The 18,787-nt window shown below is 38.7% G+C and overlaps 1 protein-coding gene across 2 annotated transcripts in view; it reads left to right on the top strand.

The window, feature by feature from the left end:
* The window catches only part of LOC113230221 (G1/S-specific cyclin-E), a 28,468-nt gene extending 9,900 nt beyond the window's left edge, over positions 1-18,568 (top strand). For both annotated transcript variants that reach the window (XM_026464043.1, XM_026464042.1), the window contains exons 6-10: positions 8,311-8,422; positions 12,143-12,373; positions 15,189-15,389; positions 15,995-16,200; positions 18,089-18,568. In XM_026464043.1, coding sequence (XP_026319828.1) covers positions 8,311-8,422; positions 12,143-12,373; positions 15,189-15,389; positions 15,995-16,200; positions 18,089-18,286 — 948 coding nt within the window. In that variant the 3' untranslated portion in view covers positions 18,287-18,568. The remainder of the gene's footprint in view (positions 1-8,310; positions 8,423-12,142; positions 12,374-15,188; positions 15,390-15,994; positions 16,201-18,088) is intronic.
* Positions 18,569-18,787: the final 219 nt, after the last annotated feature.

The raw sequence follows: 18,787 nt of genomic DNA on the forward strand, positions 1-18,787 counted from the left end.
AACCCTGGTATGGCCCTCCAGTCACTGCGCTCTTCACAAACCTTTCACTCCTCTACTCGCGTCCATATCTTGATACTTACTTATTTACTCTTGGTACATAAAACCCGGTCTTTTTGAGGACATCCCCAATCTGATCAAGATATGTACGTCGAGGTTTACCTTTTCCCTTCCACAGTCGTTTTCCATCCACTGCCTACCTTTTTACATGACCAAATTTTAATATTGATTGTAATGGCTATTATGATGTTTTATTACCATAATTATTATCGAACACAAAGAAAATTCCTTCCATCTCACAGGACAAAAATTTCTTCGATCTAAACGTCGCAAAAACAGGGGAGTTATAAGTTTGCTGTGTGTCTGTCCATTTGTGGCATCGCACCTCTTAAAACGGATGACCTGATGTCAAACCGGTTTTTTTTAATTTGAAGGCTAATTTAATCGTCATGGTCCTTAGGCATGATAAATGAACTCTTTAAACAGCATAGCAGATTCACCTGTTTAAAGATTATCAACTGTTCCTGTTTAGTCTAGTGATCTCAATCATTAAATGAATATTTTACATTTTAATTATTTTACAATTAGAATTATTTTACATCCACTGGTCTCATCGCCTTGAAACTTGCTATATTATTTGAAGTAAGTTTATTTGAAAACAGCAATCCCTAGAATTTCTTGCTCGTAAATCTCAGGGAAGTCAGCGTAGTGAACGAGCAGTAACTTAAATATGACGTTTTATTTTACCTACGGAATAAATGATTCTTTATCCAATTAACCTTGATCTGCTGCTGCGACCAGGACAGTGTGCAGACTACCCAATTTCTCGACTACTTACTGTAGAACTATGCAAAATCTGCACCCTATGCGCGATCACTTTACAGAGCAACAGAGACTAAGGAGCCGGAAAAGTTTTGTCAAATCTAAAAATCAAAAATGTTTTATTTAAAGAAACAATTTTTACAATTATGTGGCTCGAGAATCCCTTTTAAGTAATAAAATTATACTTGTGCTATGATTCCCGCTCTTCCTTATTCTAAATAATATCTAAATTTAAGATTGTTTGATATTGGTTTAAATAATACGAGCTTAATTTCTAATAAAGGACAAAGAAAAGAAAATTAAAAATTAACAAAAGATGATTAATATCAAGGAATAAAATGTGCAAGTAGTAGTGAGTGAGTGATTGTGTGTTTAAGTGGTTGAAGTGTATATCACCTCACACACAAATAATCACAAGTCAAATGTGTCGATCCTCTGAGTATTGAGCCGGCTCAGACGAGGTGCAACCTTTGGCACGAAAAAGTACCATTTACGTTTGTCCCGTCTTCTGAGAGTCTTCCTCCTGGACACGAATTGCCATGGCCGACCTGGAAGTCTTTAAACGGGCCGAAGTAAAGACAATTTGTTCAGGTGAGGATTTTCGGATGGGACGGTTCTAATCTGGACTATTTGTGCGATGCGATTTAAACGATGGCCCACCTCGTATGCCCTGCGTTCCCTTACACCTGTACGCTTGAGGATTTAATGGCGGTTGCCAGTGACGCGGTCGGCGCGGCTGGCCCAGAGCCACAATAGTATGCCATTGACGCGATAAGAAGAAGTAGAACTATCTTGTTCGGTCTCATCAAATTGGGCTCTACGAGTTGTCAGCTATACAGGGTTATTTATAAAATACTAACACCTCACAGGACTGACTATATTACTAACATCATAAGGCTCAATTTACATTGCGGTAGAAACGAATGGAAGGAAATTTTTGTAACGAAATTGTACATAGCAATATGAACGTTATGTAAATTATGTAATGTACAAACATAATACGAGCCAAAGAACAAATCGCGCGTCTTTCGGCAAATTGTCGCGCATATTCGGGAATTTCCGCAGCTGCCTAAGCGACGACGCCTGGTGAATCCGTGCAAAAGTGGTGCGAAGGCAGGCGCAATATAATATCAAAGCTCGACGAAATACTACAACCTCAATTTCGTGAATGAACGTACGAGCCAAAAAAGACTGCGTATCGCATCGGTTCATACGAACGCGGCTCTCCACATGTCGGCATCAAAACGGGTTCCTGCGAATTTCGACGCATGCCGACGACTACTGATCCTGGGGGTCTACTCCCGCACTCCAACCAACATCCGTCCGAAACAATTACTGTCAAATAAGTAATACTCGACCAATTCAGAGACGCATCCGAATGACGCTTCGCACTTGACATTGTCTTTTGACTTTCCCTGATTCCCAGATCCCCTGGTTTAGAAACAACTAGCGCGACAATGCGCGAACGGCCGCGTCAACGGCGAATCTGCTTAATGCGACAAATATGGTTAAACATGATCGCATCAAGACGGATCCGCGTTAATAAGTTTGGTGACTCCCTAATAATTCATCAAATTGTACATTCATACAAAAATAAATACATATATTTAAATAGATCACTAATTCATTCATTCATTCAACAAAACCTTAAAAGTTTATTTTTAGTAAATTTATAATGTCTTCTAAAATCATGGAACAGAAATTGTTCTTTATGATGTTATTTTTTCTTTACAGTAATATAAAGTCTTGTGAGGTTTTATGGCTTCTGGTTGACACAGGAGTTACACAAATAGTGTACTGCTGTGTTTACCGATCGCACAGTGGAGATCAGGAGACGACCAAGCTGTTCCAATATCTAAGTGAGACGTCTGATGAGATTCAGCATAGGTACCCAGCGGCGCAACTAGTCATTCTGGGGGACTTTAATGCACACCATCAAGAATGGTTGTTCCCATACCAGAAGACCGATCACGCTGGGAGAGAGACGCGTAAACTTGCGTTAACGCTAAGCTTATCCCAGCTTGTCAGTGGCGCCACTAGGATACCAGATGTTGAATCCCATACGGCTAATTGCTTGGACCTTCTGCTGACAACTGATCCGGACCGATACTCTGTGGTTGTGGAGGCCCCACTGGGTACTTCCGACCATTGTCTGGTGAAAACTGTATCCGTATACTCCCCACCCGATCAGGGCCCTAGTGGTATGAGACGGGTGTGGCGATACAAGTTAGCAGATTGGGACGAAATGCGCCATTTCTTTGCGTCATATCCCTGGCAGGCGTGCTTTACTTCAGGAGACTCGTCGAGCTGTGCTGATGCTGTAGTCGAGGTCTTGCGTTTGGGTATGGAGTATTACATTCCATACTCTGATGTACCCAATGGACCCCAAGCTCGTCCATGGTTTAACGCTAATTGTAGTTGTGCTGAAGCACGTAAACAGTCCGCGTACCAAGCTTGGGCAGATGCTCGACTACGCAAAACTCCGAGTACTCAGAACATGAAGAAAGCTTTTAATAAGGCCGCCAAGAAGTGCAAAAGCATGTTACGTAGGGCCAAGTTCGACCATGTGCGCCGCATAGGAGCCAAGCTTGCCTCTTATCCAGCAGGCAGCAAATCCTTTTGGTCCCTGGCCAAAGCGGTCGAATCGAACTTTTGTCGCCCATCTTTGCCACCTCTGCTGAGGCCGGATGGTTCGCTGGCTCATACTGCGGAAGAGAAGGCGAATCTCTTTGCCTCACTCTTTGCAGAAAATTCGCGTCTAGATGCCGCAGGGACCCTACCACCTACTTTACCTCAGGCTGGCTGCACTATGGCGCCAGTTCGCATACGCCAAAAAGAGGTACTTAGAACTCTGCGAAATCTAGACGTGAATAAAGCTAGCGGGCCAGATGGAATTCCAGCAATAGTCCTGCGTAACTGTGCACCTGAGTTGTCTCCTGTTCTCACACGCCTGTACCGCCTCTCACTTGAGACTGGTGTAGTTCCCAGGTCGTGGAAGCTTGCAAACGTGCAACCTGTACCAAAAAAGGGAAGCAGAGCTGACCCTGTCAACTATAGACCTATCTCAGTCACTTCCATACTCTGCAAGACTATGGAACGTGTACTCAACAACCGTCTCCTATCGTACCTTGAAGACAACGATCTCCTCAGTGATCGCCAGTACGGATTCCGACGAGGGCGATCTACTGGGGATCTTCTTGTGTATGCCTGTCACATATGGAGCGAGGCTATAGAAAAGCAAGGCGAAGCACTTGCAGTGTCTTTGGACATTTCTAAAGCCTTTGACAGGGTCTGGCACGCAAGCCTTTTAAGCAAGCTTCCCTCTTATGGGCTTCCCACTGACCTTTGCAATTGGATCTCGGATTTCTTGAGCGAACGTTCGATTCGAGTGGTCTTAGAAGGCTACTCTTCCGAACATATGGCGATAGATGCCGGAGTTCCTCAGGGTTCCGTACTGTCTGCAACTCTCTTTCTGCTGCATATCAATGATATGTTAATTCCAGGTACCTTTGCGTATGCTGATGACAGCACAGTTGTAGATAGGTACTTGACCAATGCAAGGGTCAGTGGAGAGGAAATCCAGTCTTGTCGAGAGTCCATGGTTAGCCGTTTAGATTTGACACTCCAGGCAGTCTCCGATTGGGGCAATGCCAATCTTGTCAAATTTAACGCTACCAAAACGCAGGCGTGTCTATTCTCCACAAAACGGAGTCCCTTTGAGCTGACTCCGACTTTTCGTGATATATCCATACCGATAGCCGATTGTCTCCAGCTACTTGGAATGGACCTGTCGTCCAATTTGAACTTCGGCAGATACATTGAATCCACGGCCAAAAATGCAGCAAGGAAGCTTGGGATCCTTTCCAGGGTGAGGCGGTACTTTACACCGGGACAGTTGCTCCAGCTGTACCAAGCACAAGTCCGATCGTGCATGGAGTACTGCTGCCACCTTTGGGATGGCTCTGCGACATATCAACTGGCCACTTTGGATTCAATTGACAACCGTGCCAAGAGGCTTATAGGTGACTCGGAATTAGTGGAGGCGAAGCTGCAGAGCCTTGAACACCGCCGTAAAGTTGCCTGCTTATCGGTATTTTACAGGATATATCACGGAGAGTGTGCGATGGAATTACATGATTTAATTCCGCCTTCCCCTTTCCATCACCGGGGGACTAGGCGTAGGCTTGGGTTCCACCCCTATGTTGTGGATATTCCAAAGATTCGCACGAAGCGTTACGCTTCCACATTTATATGGCGAACGGCTATGGAGTGGAATTCCCTGCCTGCAGACTTGTTCCCTGAACGTTATAACTTGGACCTTTTCAAGGCGAGAGTGAATAGGCATTATTTAGGTGTGCATGCTCCATCGTCGACCTCATCGTCACTTTCCATCAGGTGAGATGGAGGTCAAATGCGCACCTAAATTTTATAAAAAAACTCTCGCCTTGAAAAAAGGTTGTTATTTAAATTTCAAAAAGAAGTTATTTTTAAAAATAGCATGGTATAGATTTGTTATTTTATAATACTAAGTAACTCGACGAAGCGTCTGGTGGTAAGCGACACGTCGGTCCATAACAGTTGCAGTGCCACTCAATGCTTTAAGTCGCAAAAATCTTATGAGCTCTCTCTGCCACTGGGCTCATGGTGATGGGGACTTTTTGTTTTTTTTTTAAATATTTTAAATGTTATCTATCCTACTCACTACATTTTTCACATCACAATGCTCTCTTACTATGTTATTACGCATTTTTATTACAAATACACACATCAAAAGTGTCTAGGGATCAAGTGAGTATTTTTGAAATAAAAATTATTTAAGCAATATTTACCAAATCCAGTCTTCCAGGACGACTTCTTACTTTAATGCTTATGTTTTATTTAACCGCTTACCCCTATATTTAATTAAAATATACTAAAATTGATGTTTTTGCAAATTGTGGGAAAAAACTCAAATTAACGGCGTCAATTAAATGACAAAAAAATGGCGAAAATGATGATTTTGCTCATTTTTATTGTAAAGATAAGAAAATTAATAATCTGTATTTCCACCATTAACACGAATCACACAATTACAGCGATTTGGCATGCTTAAGATGAGTTCATCAAAATCACTTTGAGAAATGGCCGCCCATGTGTTTTGTAACAAGTCAAAATATTGTTGTAGAGTATGTACGGTATGCATACTCGGCACAGCACTTCTTTGAAGCATATCCCATGCGTGCTCAATTGGATTGAGGTCTGGCGATTGAGCAGGCCACGGCAGAACGTTGATACGAGCTTCGGCAAGAATGCGTGTTACGACTCTAGCCGTGTGTGGACGTGCGTTGTCATGCATTAGTTGAAATGAATCACCCAACTGGCCTCGCAAAGGGATGATAACATCTGAAACAATCCTCTCTGCGTAAATTTGAGCATTGAGGTTACCCTTGATCCAAATGAGATCGGTTCTTCCGCCGATCCAAATACCGGGCCATATCATTATTGTTCCCCCACCATATGGATGAACTTCCTGACAATATTTCAAACGTTCATGACGTCCAGATGTTCTCCAAACTCGAGTACGTCTTGTATCCGGTCTCATACCGAAGCGGGATTCATCCGAAAAGCACACATAGCGCCAGTCTTCTTCCTCCCAGTTTCTGTGTTCGCGAGCCCATCGTAAACGGGTCCTGCGATTGCAGGGTGCAATAGGTGGAACTCTGAGCGGCCTTCGGGATCGCAGACCCACTTCACGTAAACGATTTCGGATTGTTTGATCGCTTATTAGCAAGCCTGAGGAGCTGTGGAGCCTCGTAACCAACATCATGGCGGTCATGGTACGATTCCGTCGAGTAGTATTTTGGATATACCGGTCCTGTCTGCGAGTCGTGATGCGAGATCGTCCTCCATGTCGCTCGGCCACGCTGCCCGTCATGCGATAGCGCGTCCAGAGGCGACTTATGACGCTCTGTGTAGTGTTAAGAGTGAAAGCCACAGCACGTTGCCTGGAACCAGCTTCCAACATTCCGACGGCTCGCATCATCACTTCTCGGATTAAATGATGTCGTCTCTCCATAATAATGTAAATTGTTTCGGTTCCGATGCAGATATTGTAATGATTTTGTCAAAACGCTATAACTAATTTTTATACAAAACCACATTGACAATTGATTTTCTTCTTATTATCGAATTTTAAACAATATTCCTTATTTAAATGTTAAAACTAACTAAAAAGTATCAATAGCGATACAAAAAAGTTAATATAATTAACCCTAATTGCAGCAATACTCTTAAACGTACTTGATCCCTAGACACTTTTGATGTGTGTATATAACAGCAATGAAAGCTGTAAGTAAAGAAAAATTAAACACATCATTTATTGTATACATTTTTTGTCTACAGATGACTTTTTACGCGTGTCTCTGTAGTTTTCCTCTAGGGGCCTCTGTGTGTAGCCACTTGTTGGTGTTATCGGATGACTCAATTGTTTCTTTTGTAGTCTTCTTCACTAGCTTTGATTTGGCGAAACGGAATAGGTGAAGCTTTTGCCCAGTAATTGGACTAGTATCCTAGTTTTTACTGTCGTAAAAACAGTCATTATGTTTTAACCTTGTACAATTTCAAACTTAGTATGCCTTAAGTTCTGTATTTTGTTTTATGAGATTAAGTGACGAGACGAAGAAGTCTTACACCCGATAATAAACGACACGCCTACAATATAACAGTTGCATTGCTACTAAGAACTTTTTCATCACACTTGTGTAATAAACTATAATTGCATGGTGGCTAACTTGACTATAATTCCCCAAATAAAACCCACGGGACTCTTTCTTTTCATTACAGCCATGATCGGTTAGGAGTTTTTTTTAATTTTTTGCACGACTTACTTTACATAGGTCAGGTTCAAGTTCAACCAAGGAAGTTACTTAAGTTCAAAATTAAAACATTCGCTTAAAATGTTATCTAAACAGAAATTTAATTGCAATTCAGCCACATGCCATTTAAATACTTATTATTAAGAATTTTTTCTAATCGATTTTAATTATTTCCTGTACGAAAATGAAAAAAATTTTTTCACAATGCATCATGACTGCGTGCGTGTTTTTGATTTTTACATTTTAGTTCGAATGTGAAGTAGAATTATATAAAAAAACCCGCAATTTGCGAAATCCATAATTGTAGTGTTTTGAACCATATTATTTATATTGTATTTATTTATTTCCTCGCAAACGTGATAAAAACACTGTATATATGATGGACGGTAAAAAAATACAAAACTCGAGTTATTAAAAATCCTCAGCGTTTGGCTTCGAGCTTCTAAAAGACCCTCGTTACTAATTTCTTATTTACCGTCCATTATGAGGGACAATGAGCCCGTTACCCATAGACTTAAAGTTGATTAGAAAAGTTACTGTTTATGATATGGTCTTGGAAGGTTGTAGTATTTTAATAACCCTGTACGTACGTACATACGTATTATATATCTGATTTTGTTTTTTTTTACTTGTGCAGGTGTGCGAAGTATACAAATTACACAGAGAAACGTTCCACTTGACCGTCGATTACGTGGACCGCTATCTGTCTAACACAGTCGACATCCAGAAAGGAAGATTGCAGCTAATAGGTATAAATAATCTTAATTACAGGATCTCATTACAAATTTTAGCGGATACTGGATATCCGGTCGCCACATATTGGGCTAGATACCAAAACATTGAATTTATAAATTTATCATATTATTGTCATTAATGTTTCTGTACGATGAGAGAGCGATACAAGGAAAAACTTAGTTGAGTTTATGTTATACTGTAAAGTTTTTGTTTTTAGTGCTTTTAAAATGTAATAATAAATAAATAAATATAAAATTAAAATTTTAGTACAGCATTTTTTGTGTAAAAAATAAAAATTGCCATATGATCATAATTTACCAAAAGTACTTATGTTTACCCAGAAGTGAGTGAAATCTGACTGTGGATGGTGATGACCTATGTTTGTTTATTTGTTTATTGATATGGTACGGGCGGTAGCACATCCATCTATACAATTTTTTTCGAAGATCCGTTAATGTGTAGCTTGATAATAATAACGCACACACTCATAGCCCGCAAACCCTGTGTCGCGGGTGCCATTAACACACACATAGGTAGACAACCATCGAAATTACACCCAAACTCACGAGAGAAATAAATGTAGGCCATACAAATATTTCTCCCGGCCGTTATTTGATGTTCTGCCGTCTGTACAATCACAGATATACAAGTCACACTTATTCAAAATAACCTAATATACCTTTGATACTGTAAACTAAATACAGTTGTACATAGGTCATGCAGACGTTTAAATATTAACTGGTACCCTTGGTGTAATAAAGCTACATCAGTAAAATGATAATTTTTCAGATGTTTACAGATTCAATGAGTCGACAACCTTAAATAGTTGAATTATAAAATTTCATACATCGTCGGTGTTTTGTAGAAAGGGCGAAAGCGCAATTTCGAAAAATGTTTCAGGGTAGCATGAATTAGTTTTTCACGACTGTTATAAACTATTTACGTCCTGTTTCAAATTCAATTTTAAAACTTAAGTTTAATTAAAATCAAAATTGAATTTCAAAACAGTATGATAAATACTTTAAAACAGTCGTTAAAACATGCTCTCCTGAAAATTGTTGGAAATGGCGCTTTCGTCATTTCTACAAAACATCGACGAATATGCATAATTTGTTTCACGTACTTCTTTCTATTTTATAACTTTTTGTGATTTATGCACTTTTGACGTATGATCCAGTCATGTGTCTATATTTATTATAAAAAAAATAGGAACACTCTTAAAAAAATGCATTCGTTTGGGTTCACAATGTTTTGTTTTCTTGATTAATTATCTAAAATCCGGCCAGATAATAGCTAGAATCCGGACGATGTAGATATACCGGATATTAATGTCAACTCCAATCTGAAACACGTTTTGTGATCGACGACGAGAGGCACGATAGATTGATTATCCTCTATTCTGAGTTGTATTTGATATTGACCTATGCCTGGTTGGCTTCCTTTATGTAGCTACATGACCAAACAATGAAGGGCAGGAAGATCTCTTCGCCTTTGGACAGAGAATGAAAGAACGGAATTGCACAGATTCAGCCACCAAAGAGTATTTTCTAATAGAAATATTTTTAACTTGACGACCTCAGTAGCCCAACGATTTGCACTGTGGGCGCTGGATGTGGTGGTCCCGGGTTCGATTCCCGGTACGACCAATTTGGGAAATGAACTCTAAATTGGTGAGGTTGTCGGCTCTTTATTAATTAATATACTACAATGCAAATATTATACAGAGGTGATTTGGTACGTTAATTTCGTCTACTAGGTTCTTATTTAAGAGCTAGTCTTGTCAACCATCTTTGTTAAGCGCCCTAACTTTAAGTTGTTGTTACGACACAACATTAACATTTCATCTTCGACCCTTCATACGTCTCCCTGCTGGTCACGGGTCTCCTCTCAGGCGAGGGTTTAGGCCATGGCGCAATGCGGGTTGAGGTCTTGATTGTGAACCTTCTTCTACGTGCAGATTTAATCACGATGTTTTCATTAATCCGAAGGCTCATGGTAAATTTCAAATTAAATTTCGCCCATAAATTACGAGAAACTCGGAGATTGAACCCGGATTCGAAACCACGGCTACCACGACTTTTCACCTTATTTGATCTAAGGAACTTCGTGTAAATATTTCCTTCGATCTTCCTTTTTTAACCGACTTGAAAAAAGGAGGAGGTTGTCAATTCGAATATTATTTTATGTATGTTACGCGATAACTCTAACTTTGTGAACAGACTTTCATGATTCTTTATTCGTTGGCAAGAGGGTTTCTCAGCGGCCCCATTTATAATAAATTAATATTTTACCTCTAAGGATGGCAAACTAGGGGATGAATCCGATTTCGCGCACTTTCCCATAACCGACTTCAATAAAACTTGGCAAATAGATGCTATTCCACGAACTTCGAGGTCGGTTTTTTTAGTACTCTGTACTGAGATTCTTATAAGAAAACTGTCGTGTTGTATCAGATGCCCAAACCTCTCTTCCCCTCGGGTTCTCTAATGTCTGAAAATTTACTATGTGTTCCTCACTCAAATGGAAAATAAAATATCAATTATTCTTCTGAGTCTTTTCTTCGCAAATGAGAGAAGTATCCCACAGTAAAACATGTTTTTATTGATGAGTAGATTGACCTCATTGACGGAATAAATCGACCAAATCACCACTCTGTATGTATCCACATAGAAACCAAATTGACAAATAACAATATTACACAACATCGTGATCACAATAATATTGAAGGATATTAGTAACTTAATCACGCCGATACGATTAAACTGATTTGAATGACATTCGGCAAATAAAGTTTCTAACCTAGATTTTTTTATAATACCAAGTGCCGGGACGAACAAATCGTGTGCCTGGTGGTAAGCGACACGCCTATCCATGACAGTTGCAGTGCTAGTCAGAGAATAAATAGATTAAGACAGCGTATTTTTAAAGTGTGTTTTTGTGAGTTAGGGTGTAATTTGTGGTTGTCTATGTGTGTGGTGCTGAGTTTGTGCGTTAAAAAAGGGCGTTGTTTTGCTAACTAGCTCAATATCTGCCGGCTGGATATGCGGTAAAATATGTCGCCTACAAATAAGAATAGGTTAAAATTATACATTTAAGCGTTAACAGTACTGCTCCAGGTAGGGCGCGTTCATTATGTCGTGACGACAGATAGTCGTACAGTTTAAAGTGCGTGGCTTGTATATTTAAATGAAGTTGTTCACACATAGAACAACACGATTAACTGTCATTCACGACTTTTTTGACGTTACGACGATTAACTGTCGTGACAATGGGAAAAGCTAGAACGACAGTGTCCGATAAATAAAACGTTACGACATACTGGGAACACGCCCTCACGATGTCGTCGTGTCGAGCTAGACAGGACAGTCATTCAACGATACAATAAACATCCACGACACAGTCACGACAGATAGTCGAGATATGGGAATAGACTAGAAGCGACAGTCGTCAACGATAAATAAAACGTTCCAACATAATGGGAATGCGCTCTAACATTATTTTATTTTTTAATATCTAATACTTGTTTGTGGACAGCTCATAACATTTCATTAGCGCGCTCTCGTGCGTAATTTGAATATAACTGAATTGGCTTTGTCCTGTTTTATATCATATACACGTAACCCTGCAATAATAAGTTATTGTTGTCACTAGTAAAATAAATAAATAAACAAATGACATTAACACAACCATTATTGAAGAAAATAAAATATACCACTTTTATCTCGTTTTTCTAGGTATAACATGTCTCTTCGTGGCAGCGAAAGTAGAAGAAGTGTATCCCCCCAAAATAGGTGAATTCGCGTACGTCACAGACGGCGCGTGTACCACAGAAGAAATCTTACTAGAAGAGCTACTGATACTTAAAATAATGTCATGGAGTATCACGCCCATTACGACAAACAGCTGGTTGAATATGTACATGCAATTGGCGAGTGAAGGAAGAAGTGCGAAACGGAGGTTACTAGGTATGTATTCATTACAGTAATACCCCGCTTTACGCGGATGCATTGATTTAGCCAATTTCAACCCGTAGCTTCTAAGTTACAAAAGTGCATTGTCAGAGGTAGTTCTTTCTTGGTAGGTTCTTTAATTTGTAATCACATTGGTACTGTCTGTTATCCAGTAAATTGCAAAAGACAAGTTTTACGCCACCGGCTAAGAAAGAAGAGCGTAATTGCTTAAGTTTAGAGACGAAGATAAAAGTTTTAGAAAAGATGGGTTGGTTCGAATTGCAAGTTCGTTACAGTATTTATCTTTTTATTCGATCACACCCTTCTACCCTTGGTAGCAGTCGTTAGGTCAAGTTCAAGGTCAAGTCAAGGAGACCCTAGGGTGACCAAAAAACTATAGCACCAGGCGAGCCACACAAAAGAACAGCCCCGTTTTACGCGAATTTTGCTTAACACAATTTTGTCTGGAACGCATCTCTCGCGTAAAGCGGGGTATTACTGTACTTAGTAGCTATTATTTTAAGCAAACAACATACGCGTTGTTATTTATGAATATTTCTTTTACGTGGATTGTGTAGAACAGCCACACTCAACCACACTCAACCGAAAAACACTTCGTCAGCTAAATAGGCACAAAAACAGAATTACTAGAAATAATTATATAACAATCTATGATCATACTTTTATTTTATAAGTAAAAGGTGTACAAACGGTATTTTAAGCTTAATTGCCTAAAACGTTCTCCCCTGAAATATCACTCTACGCTATACGCTCTTTCTATAAAACACCGACAATAATGGCCTATGAAAAGTTGATTATAGCTGTAGCTGGTCTAGAAGGTACTTTTAACTGACTTGAAAAACGGAGGAGTTCTCAATTGGACTGTATTTTTTTTTGTGTATGTTACGCCATTGCTCCGATATTTGTGAACCGATTTTGATGATTTTTTTTTTTTGTTGGACAGAGGGTACCTCAATATTGGTCCCATTTTAATTTGAAGAAAATATTCCACCTCTAAGGGTGGTAAACTAGGGGCTGAATCCGGTTCCGTTTGTATGTAAGCAAAGTTTGAAGTCGGTTCCTTTTTTTTAATAAAAATTATGCTCTTTATTTAAATGCGAAATCGACACACGTGGCCACGACCTACTGCGACATTGTGAACGACCATGTGACAGATGATGGTACGCATTTGTATAAAAAATGCATTTTCACTCTAGCTTTGAATAACCCCAAACTTATTATTAAAGAAAGCATTCACCGTATGTTCATAAAGAAGGACATCAAAGTCATTTTCAGTTATTAAAAATACTAATAAATACTGGCTGTGAGCTAACCTAAACATTAGAATTTTAGAAATATTTCAATATGAATAGTTTTAAAAATATTGAAAACACGTATTTTAAATTGTCGCTACAAAAAAAAGTGGAAATAGATTTTATATTTAGCTTGCTATGTGTTAAGTTAATAAATAAAAATAGCCTTTATTCACTGATTACTTCTAAATTAATAAGATAATAACCTAATGCTTACTTCTAACTGTATAAATTCTTAATTCTAAGTTCTGGTTCTAATCAGGTTGTCCTCTGACATAAGCCTCCTCCATATTTCTCCATAAGCAACGGTCTCGTCATGTATTAAGTTAAACGTTATCAATATTACATCAATGGCTTCCTAGAATATTGGCCTATCTCAAAAACACCTTATTTATCGAGCACGAAATGAAGTGTATCTGGCGCGTAAAATGAACTAATCATCTATCGGTCAAATGTTGTCACGTGACTATTTTAACCAAGTAAAAGCTCGGTGTCTTATTCACTATAAAATTCAACACATTCTGAATATTATTGAATATTATTGAACTGCCTCCGTGGCCGAACGGTTACCATGCCGGACTGCCACGCAGAGGTCCCAGGTTCGATTCCCGGGCCGGGAGAAATGTTTGTATGGCCTACATTTATTTCTCTCGTGAGTTTGGGTGTAATTTGTGGTTGTCTATGTGTGTGTCCATGGCACCCGCGACACAGGGTTTCCCTAGTGCGGGGCTATGTTGAGTGTGTGCGTTATTTATTATTTATTATATTTATTTATTAAAGTTAAGTAAAAAAAAATTACTTTTGGGCTATTTTTGATAACCGGTGATTAGTACCAAACTAATAAATATTCGAATTTTGGAAAGTGACGACAGTTGAGCGATACTGAAAAAATTGATTTTAAAAAATAATGGCTCCAGCCAAATTATTTTTTTTTGTTGATGCTAAGTTTAATTATATGTTATTTTCAAATTAATCTTTTTATCAATTCAATTTATGTATTGACCTTGTTACAACATAATGTCATAATTGGCAAGTTAAAATATATCGAGTTTTTAGGTTCTGTAAACGTTGGTTTGTTTGAAAAAACAAATATACGCGATTTAATTCCGGGAAAATAGTTTCATTTCCTAAGTTAAAATATTATAAAATTAAAGTAACTGAACGAACCTTACTGTCACAATTTCATGAAATAAAAATTATTTATTAAAACGTACAGCAATGAAAAATTTTTGTCAAAAACTGCAATCATGCAGTACATAAGTACATACATGCATAAAATTCATCACAACACCAACAAGCAAGCAAGAAAAAAAAGAAAAATAGTTTATGTGGTAACCTTGGTAATATGACAACAATATAATAAAAAATTGTCTTCCTTTCTGAGACAGTTCTAGCAACTCCTCCATTTTGAATTTTTTTTTTCTTTAAAAAAAAAGTCGCTTTATTTTATTATTGAACTCGGATGATTTTTCCAATTCGTCACATTATTAAGTGTGTATTATGGTATTCTGTTCTAGGTGAAAGCGACGTTGGAGCAAATGCACTAAGAGGGTACACATTTGTGTTTCCCCAATATTCCTCCTTAGAGTTTGTACAATGCGGTCAGTTGATCGACTTGGCTGTGCTGCATGTGGACGTGAATCAGTACTCGTACAGTTCTGTAGCAGCGGCCGCTATGGCGCATGCATTTAATAAGGATTTAGCACTTAGGGTATCAGGTAAGTTACATTCAGTTTGTTATAAACTCGATAGCAATAGAATCTGAACGCTAAAATTGAATTTTTTTTTTCTGAATCTGAATCGCATTTTTTCTTCAGACAAAGCAACATTTCGGGTCCTTACAGACCCCATGATCATGATTTATTGTAAAAGGTCCGAAACGGTAGTTGTTTGCAAAAAAAAACAATATACACCATTTAGGATCGTATTCTAGAACTCTACCCAATGCTCAAGTCAGGATTTGAACAGACTTAGTATGATTGAAATACGACCCTAATGGCAAGGACTTGAGTATGATTTTCAGTTCTCACTGCAATACTCAAATCCGGACTTGAGTATTGAGTAGAGTTCTGGAATACGACCCTTTGATTCGAATAATAATTTCCTATGTATGGTAATCCTGAAAGCCTAAAAACTGGAAGCTAAAAGTTTTATTTATTTACAACTTATATCAATTCAAATTTCTAGTACTCAAGTTAACCTTAAATTATCTTATTCTGTAGGCTGTCTTTTCGCCTAGTTACACAGTTTGGTCTATTCACGGTAACATTTTAATTGCATAAGGATTAAACATTGAAAACAATAATTAACCACATTTGTGCAGGGTTCAGCTGGGAATCACTAGAGCCGTGCTACCGATGGCTCGCTCCGTTCGTGCAAGTGGTCCGCGAGGAAGGCGCCGTGTGCGTAGTGCGCGGCGGCGACGGTGAGTTCGTCCAGCGGGCGGCGGGCCTGGACCTCATCTGCCCCGATCTCAACGCTGACGAGAGCCATCGCATACAGTCCCACAATGTTACCCTTGACATGTTTGTACGTATCGTCCTTTATTAATCGTACCTTCAATAATAGTGACTAAGTGTGAGTAAACTGTTCAGACTTCATTACACACACATAAACAGTTAGTCAGACAGACACAGACAAAAGCTTCAGATGTAGAACTCCCTCTTCTTGTGTCAAGGATTAAAAATATTATTTTCTTGACATAAATCACGTTCTCATGAATATAATTCTGAAAACTCATAGTAGTCGATCACCAAGTTTCTCTTAATAAACATTATTATTATTATTAACGGTCATTATTTCCCATGGCATAATGGAGATAAGATAATATGTTGAAACCTCGGTTGACGTTGGGCTACCAACGGTGTGCACGTGTGCACTGTGGGTGCTTGATGCAGAAGTGCAAGGTTCGATTCCCGGTAGGACCAATTTGGGGAACAAACTTCTAAATTGGTTCAGTGTCCCGATTCCTTAGTCTGAGACTAGGCAATTGGTTCAGTTGTCTGGCACATTATTACTATCCAAGATTTGCTCAAAAACTAGTAGGATTTAATTATTTTATCTAAGCCAAGAGACTGTCAGAACCAGAGAACAAAAAAGAATCGAGAATGGACACTCTCCGCCCTTCCCTAGCTTTAGATACCGCTCCACGCCCCGCACATTGACGGTCACATTGACTGAACGACAACAAGGCTGTCGGCGAGCCGTTTTTGCGCTAAGATGGCTTTGGTATTTGAATATAGTTTTCATTTATTAATTACGAAACCTGTACGTTATTAAATAACAACATTATACGTTACTATTTATAATGGTCGTGGATTGTGCTGCGTACGGCTGTTTAACATCGTTTAAACAGGATAAAGGGAGGGGTTTCTTTCATTTTCCGAAAGATGAAACGAAGATGAAAAAAACTTATGTGTGAGACTCATTTAGTTATTGCTTTCTTCATTTATTTAGTACATAATGATGAATATACCTAATAATTAACTAGGCAATGATAAACTTGGGACACGCGATTTCAAATACCATGGTTACCTTATTTAAAAGTACCTGTCCAAAATATAACATTTTAAGTGTTTTTAATATATTTTTTAAATATATCTTCAATATTATTTTAGTTAGTGAATTAATGAAGAATATAATGAACATGTGTAATCATTAGGATTCTATTAATAGAATTAAAGATAACAGATTCGCGTTAGAATTTTCGTTATGTTGCCGCTCTGACCACGTTATGGTTAACCCAGCCACATCACGCACACATTTGCGCGTGTGCAGATAGAGCCTTGATGAATGTAGTAGTAGTAGGTAAATAAGTTTCGACTGTTGTACGGAGTGTCCGGGCTGTGGTCAGACTAAAAAAATCTTGACTGTTTAAACTCATATCCTCCCTTAGCTTAACTGCCTCCGTGGTCGAACGGTGACCATGCTGGACTGCCACGCAGAGGTTTTGGGTTCGATTCCGAGCCTGGGAGATGTGTATAGCTTACATTTATCTCTCGTGAGTTTGGGTGTAATTTGTGGTTGTCTATGTGTGTGTCCATGGCACCTGCGACACAGGGTTGCCCTAGTGCGGGGCTATGAGTGTGTTGCGTAAAAAACATAGCTTTGTGACAAAAACCAAGTAACCGAGAAAATAAAGTTTCTACTTTTCTCTTGCGGTAACTTAATACGTTATCCACCTAGGAAATAATAATCACGGCAGTATACATAACAATTTTTGTTCAGTATACATAAAAATTTCACATGCACCCATAGATTTAGTATATGCACCCAACTATTTTCAACTTACCAGCGCAGCAGCAGAATGGTCGTAATTCTTCTTCCGTAGTATTATAGTCTTATTTAGAAGACAAAGTAGGTAATAATTATCTACGTCGTCACGAAAATAAACAAGATCTTTGTTTCTCCCCAACAGGATAAAGTATACCAACACCTCATAGAACAAACGAATCCAGAAGAAGAACCATCGGCGTCAACATCACAAGACGTCGAGCATATCTACCCTCCGACGCCCCCTCAGTCAGACCAAAAAAGTCCCAAAACACCAACAACAAAAACACCCTCAACACGACATCAAACGGTACCTGAAGAATTACATACGGAGATTGAATGATCGACGGTGTTAACCTCCCACATGTTGAGGTGTGTATTTTTTGTTATCGTTGTATGGACAGCAATCGACTTAATGTAAATATTAATAGGAGAGCGCAGAAGTGTTTATCCAGTATCTTGATCAATTTGTATGAACGTGATGTTAATGGAACTCTTCCTTTATAATTCGCTCCATACGGATGCGTCAATAAGCGTTAAGCTGATGTAGGCGAATCGCATATGTGTTGCCATTTCGACCATTCGGACCAACTGCAATTGAATGCTGATAAACTTGAATACAATTGAATGTTATTACATGTCAACCAACATGATCATAGTTTTGCGAAAATGGCGCCTAAAGTTTTTTTTTATTTTTTATAGTTCTAAAATTTATATAAAATGAAATCGTTTGCTCTTTAATTAATTATTGTGATTTATTACTATAATTCCCCAACAACAACAACCACAAAAGCAAAAGTTTTCAGTTTATAAGTAAATTTTAGAACAAACTATCAAAAACATC

The sequence above is a fragment of the Hyposmocoma kahamanoa genome, unplaced genomic scaffold (genome assembly GCF_003589595.1).
Source record: "Hyposmocoma kahamanoa isolate Upper Pololo Valley unplaced genomic scaffold, ASM358959v1 63, whole genome shotgun sequence".
Lineage (NCBI taxonomy): Eukaryota > Metazoa > Arthropoda > Insecta > Lepidoptera > Cosmopterigidae > Hyposmocoma > Hyposmocoma kahamanoa.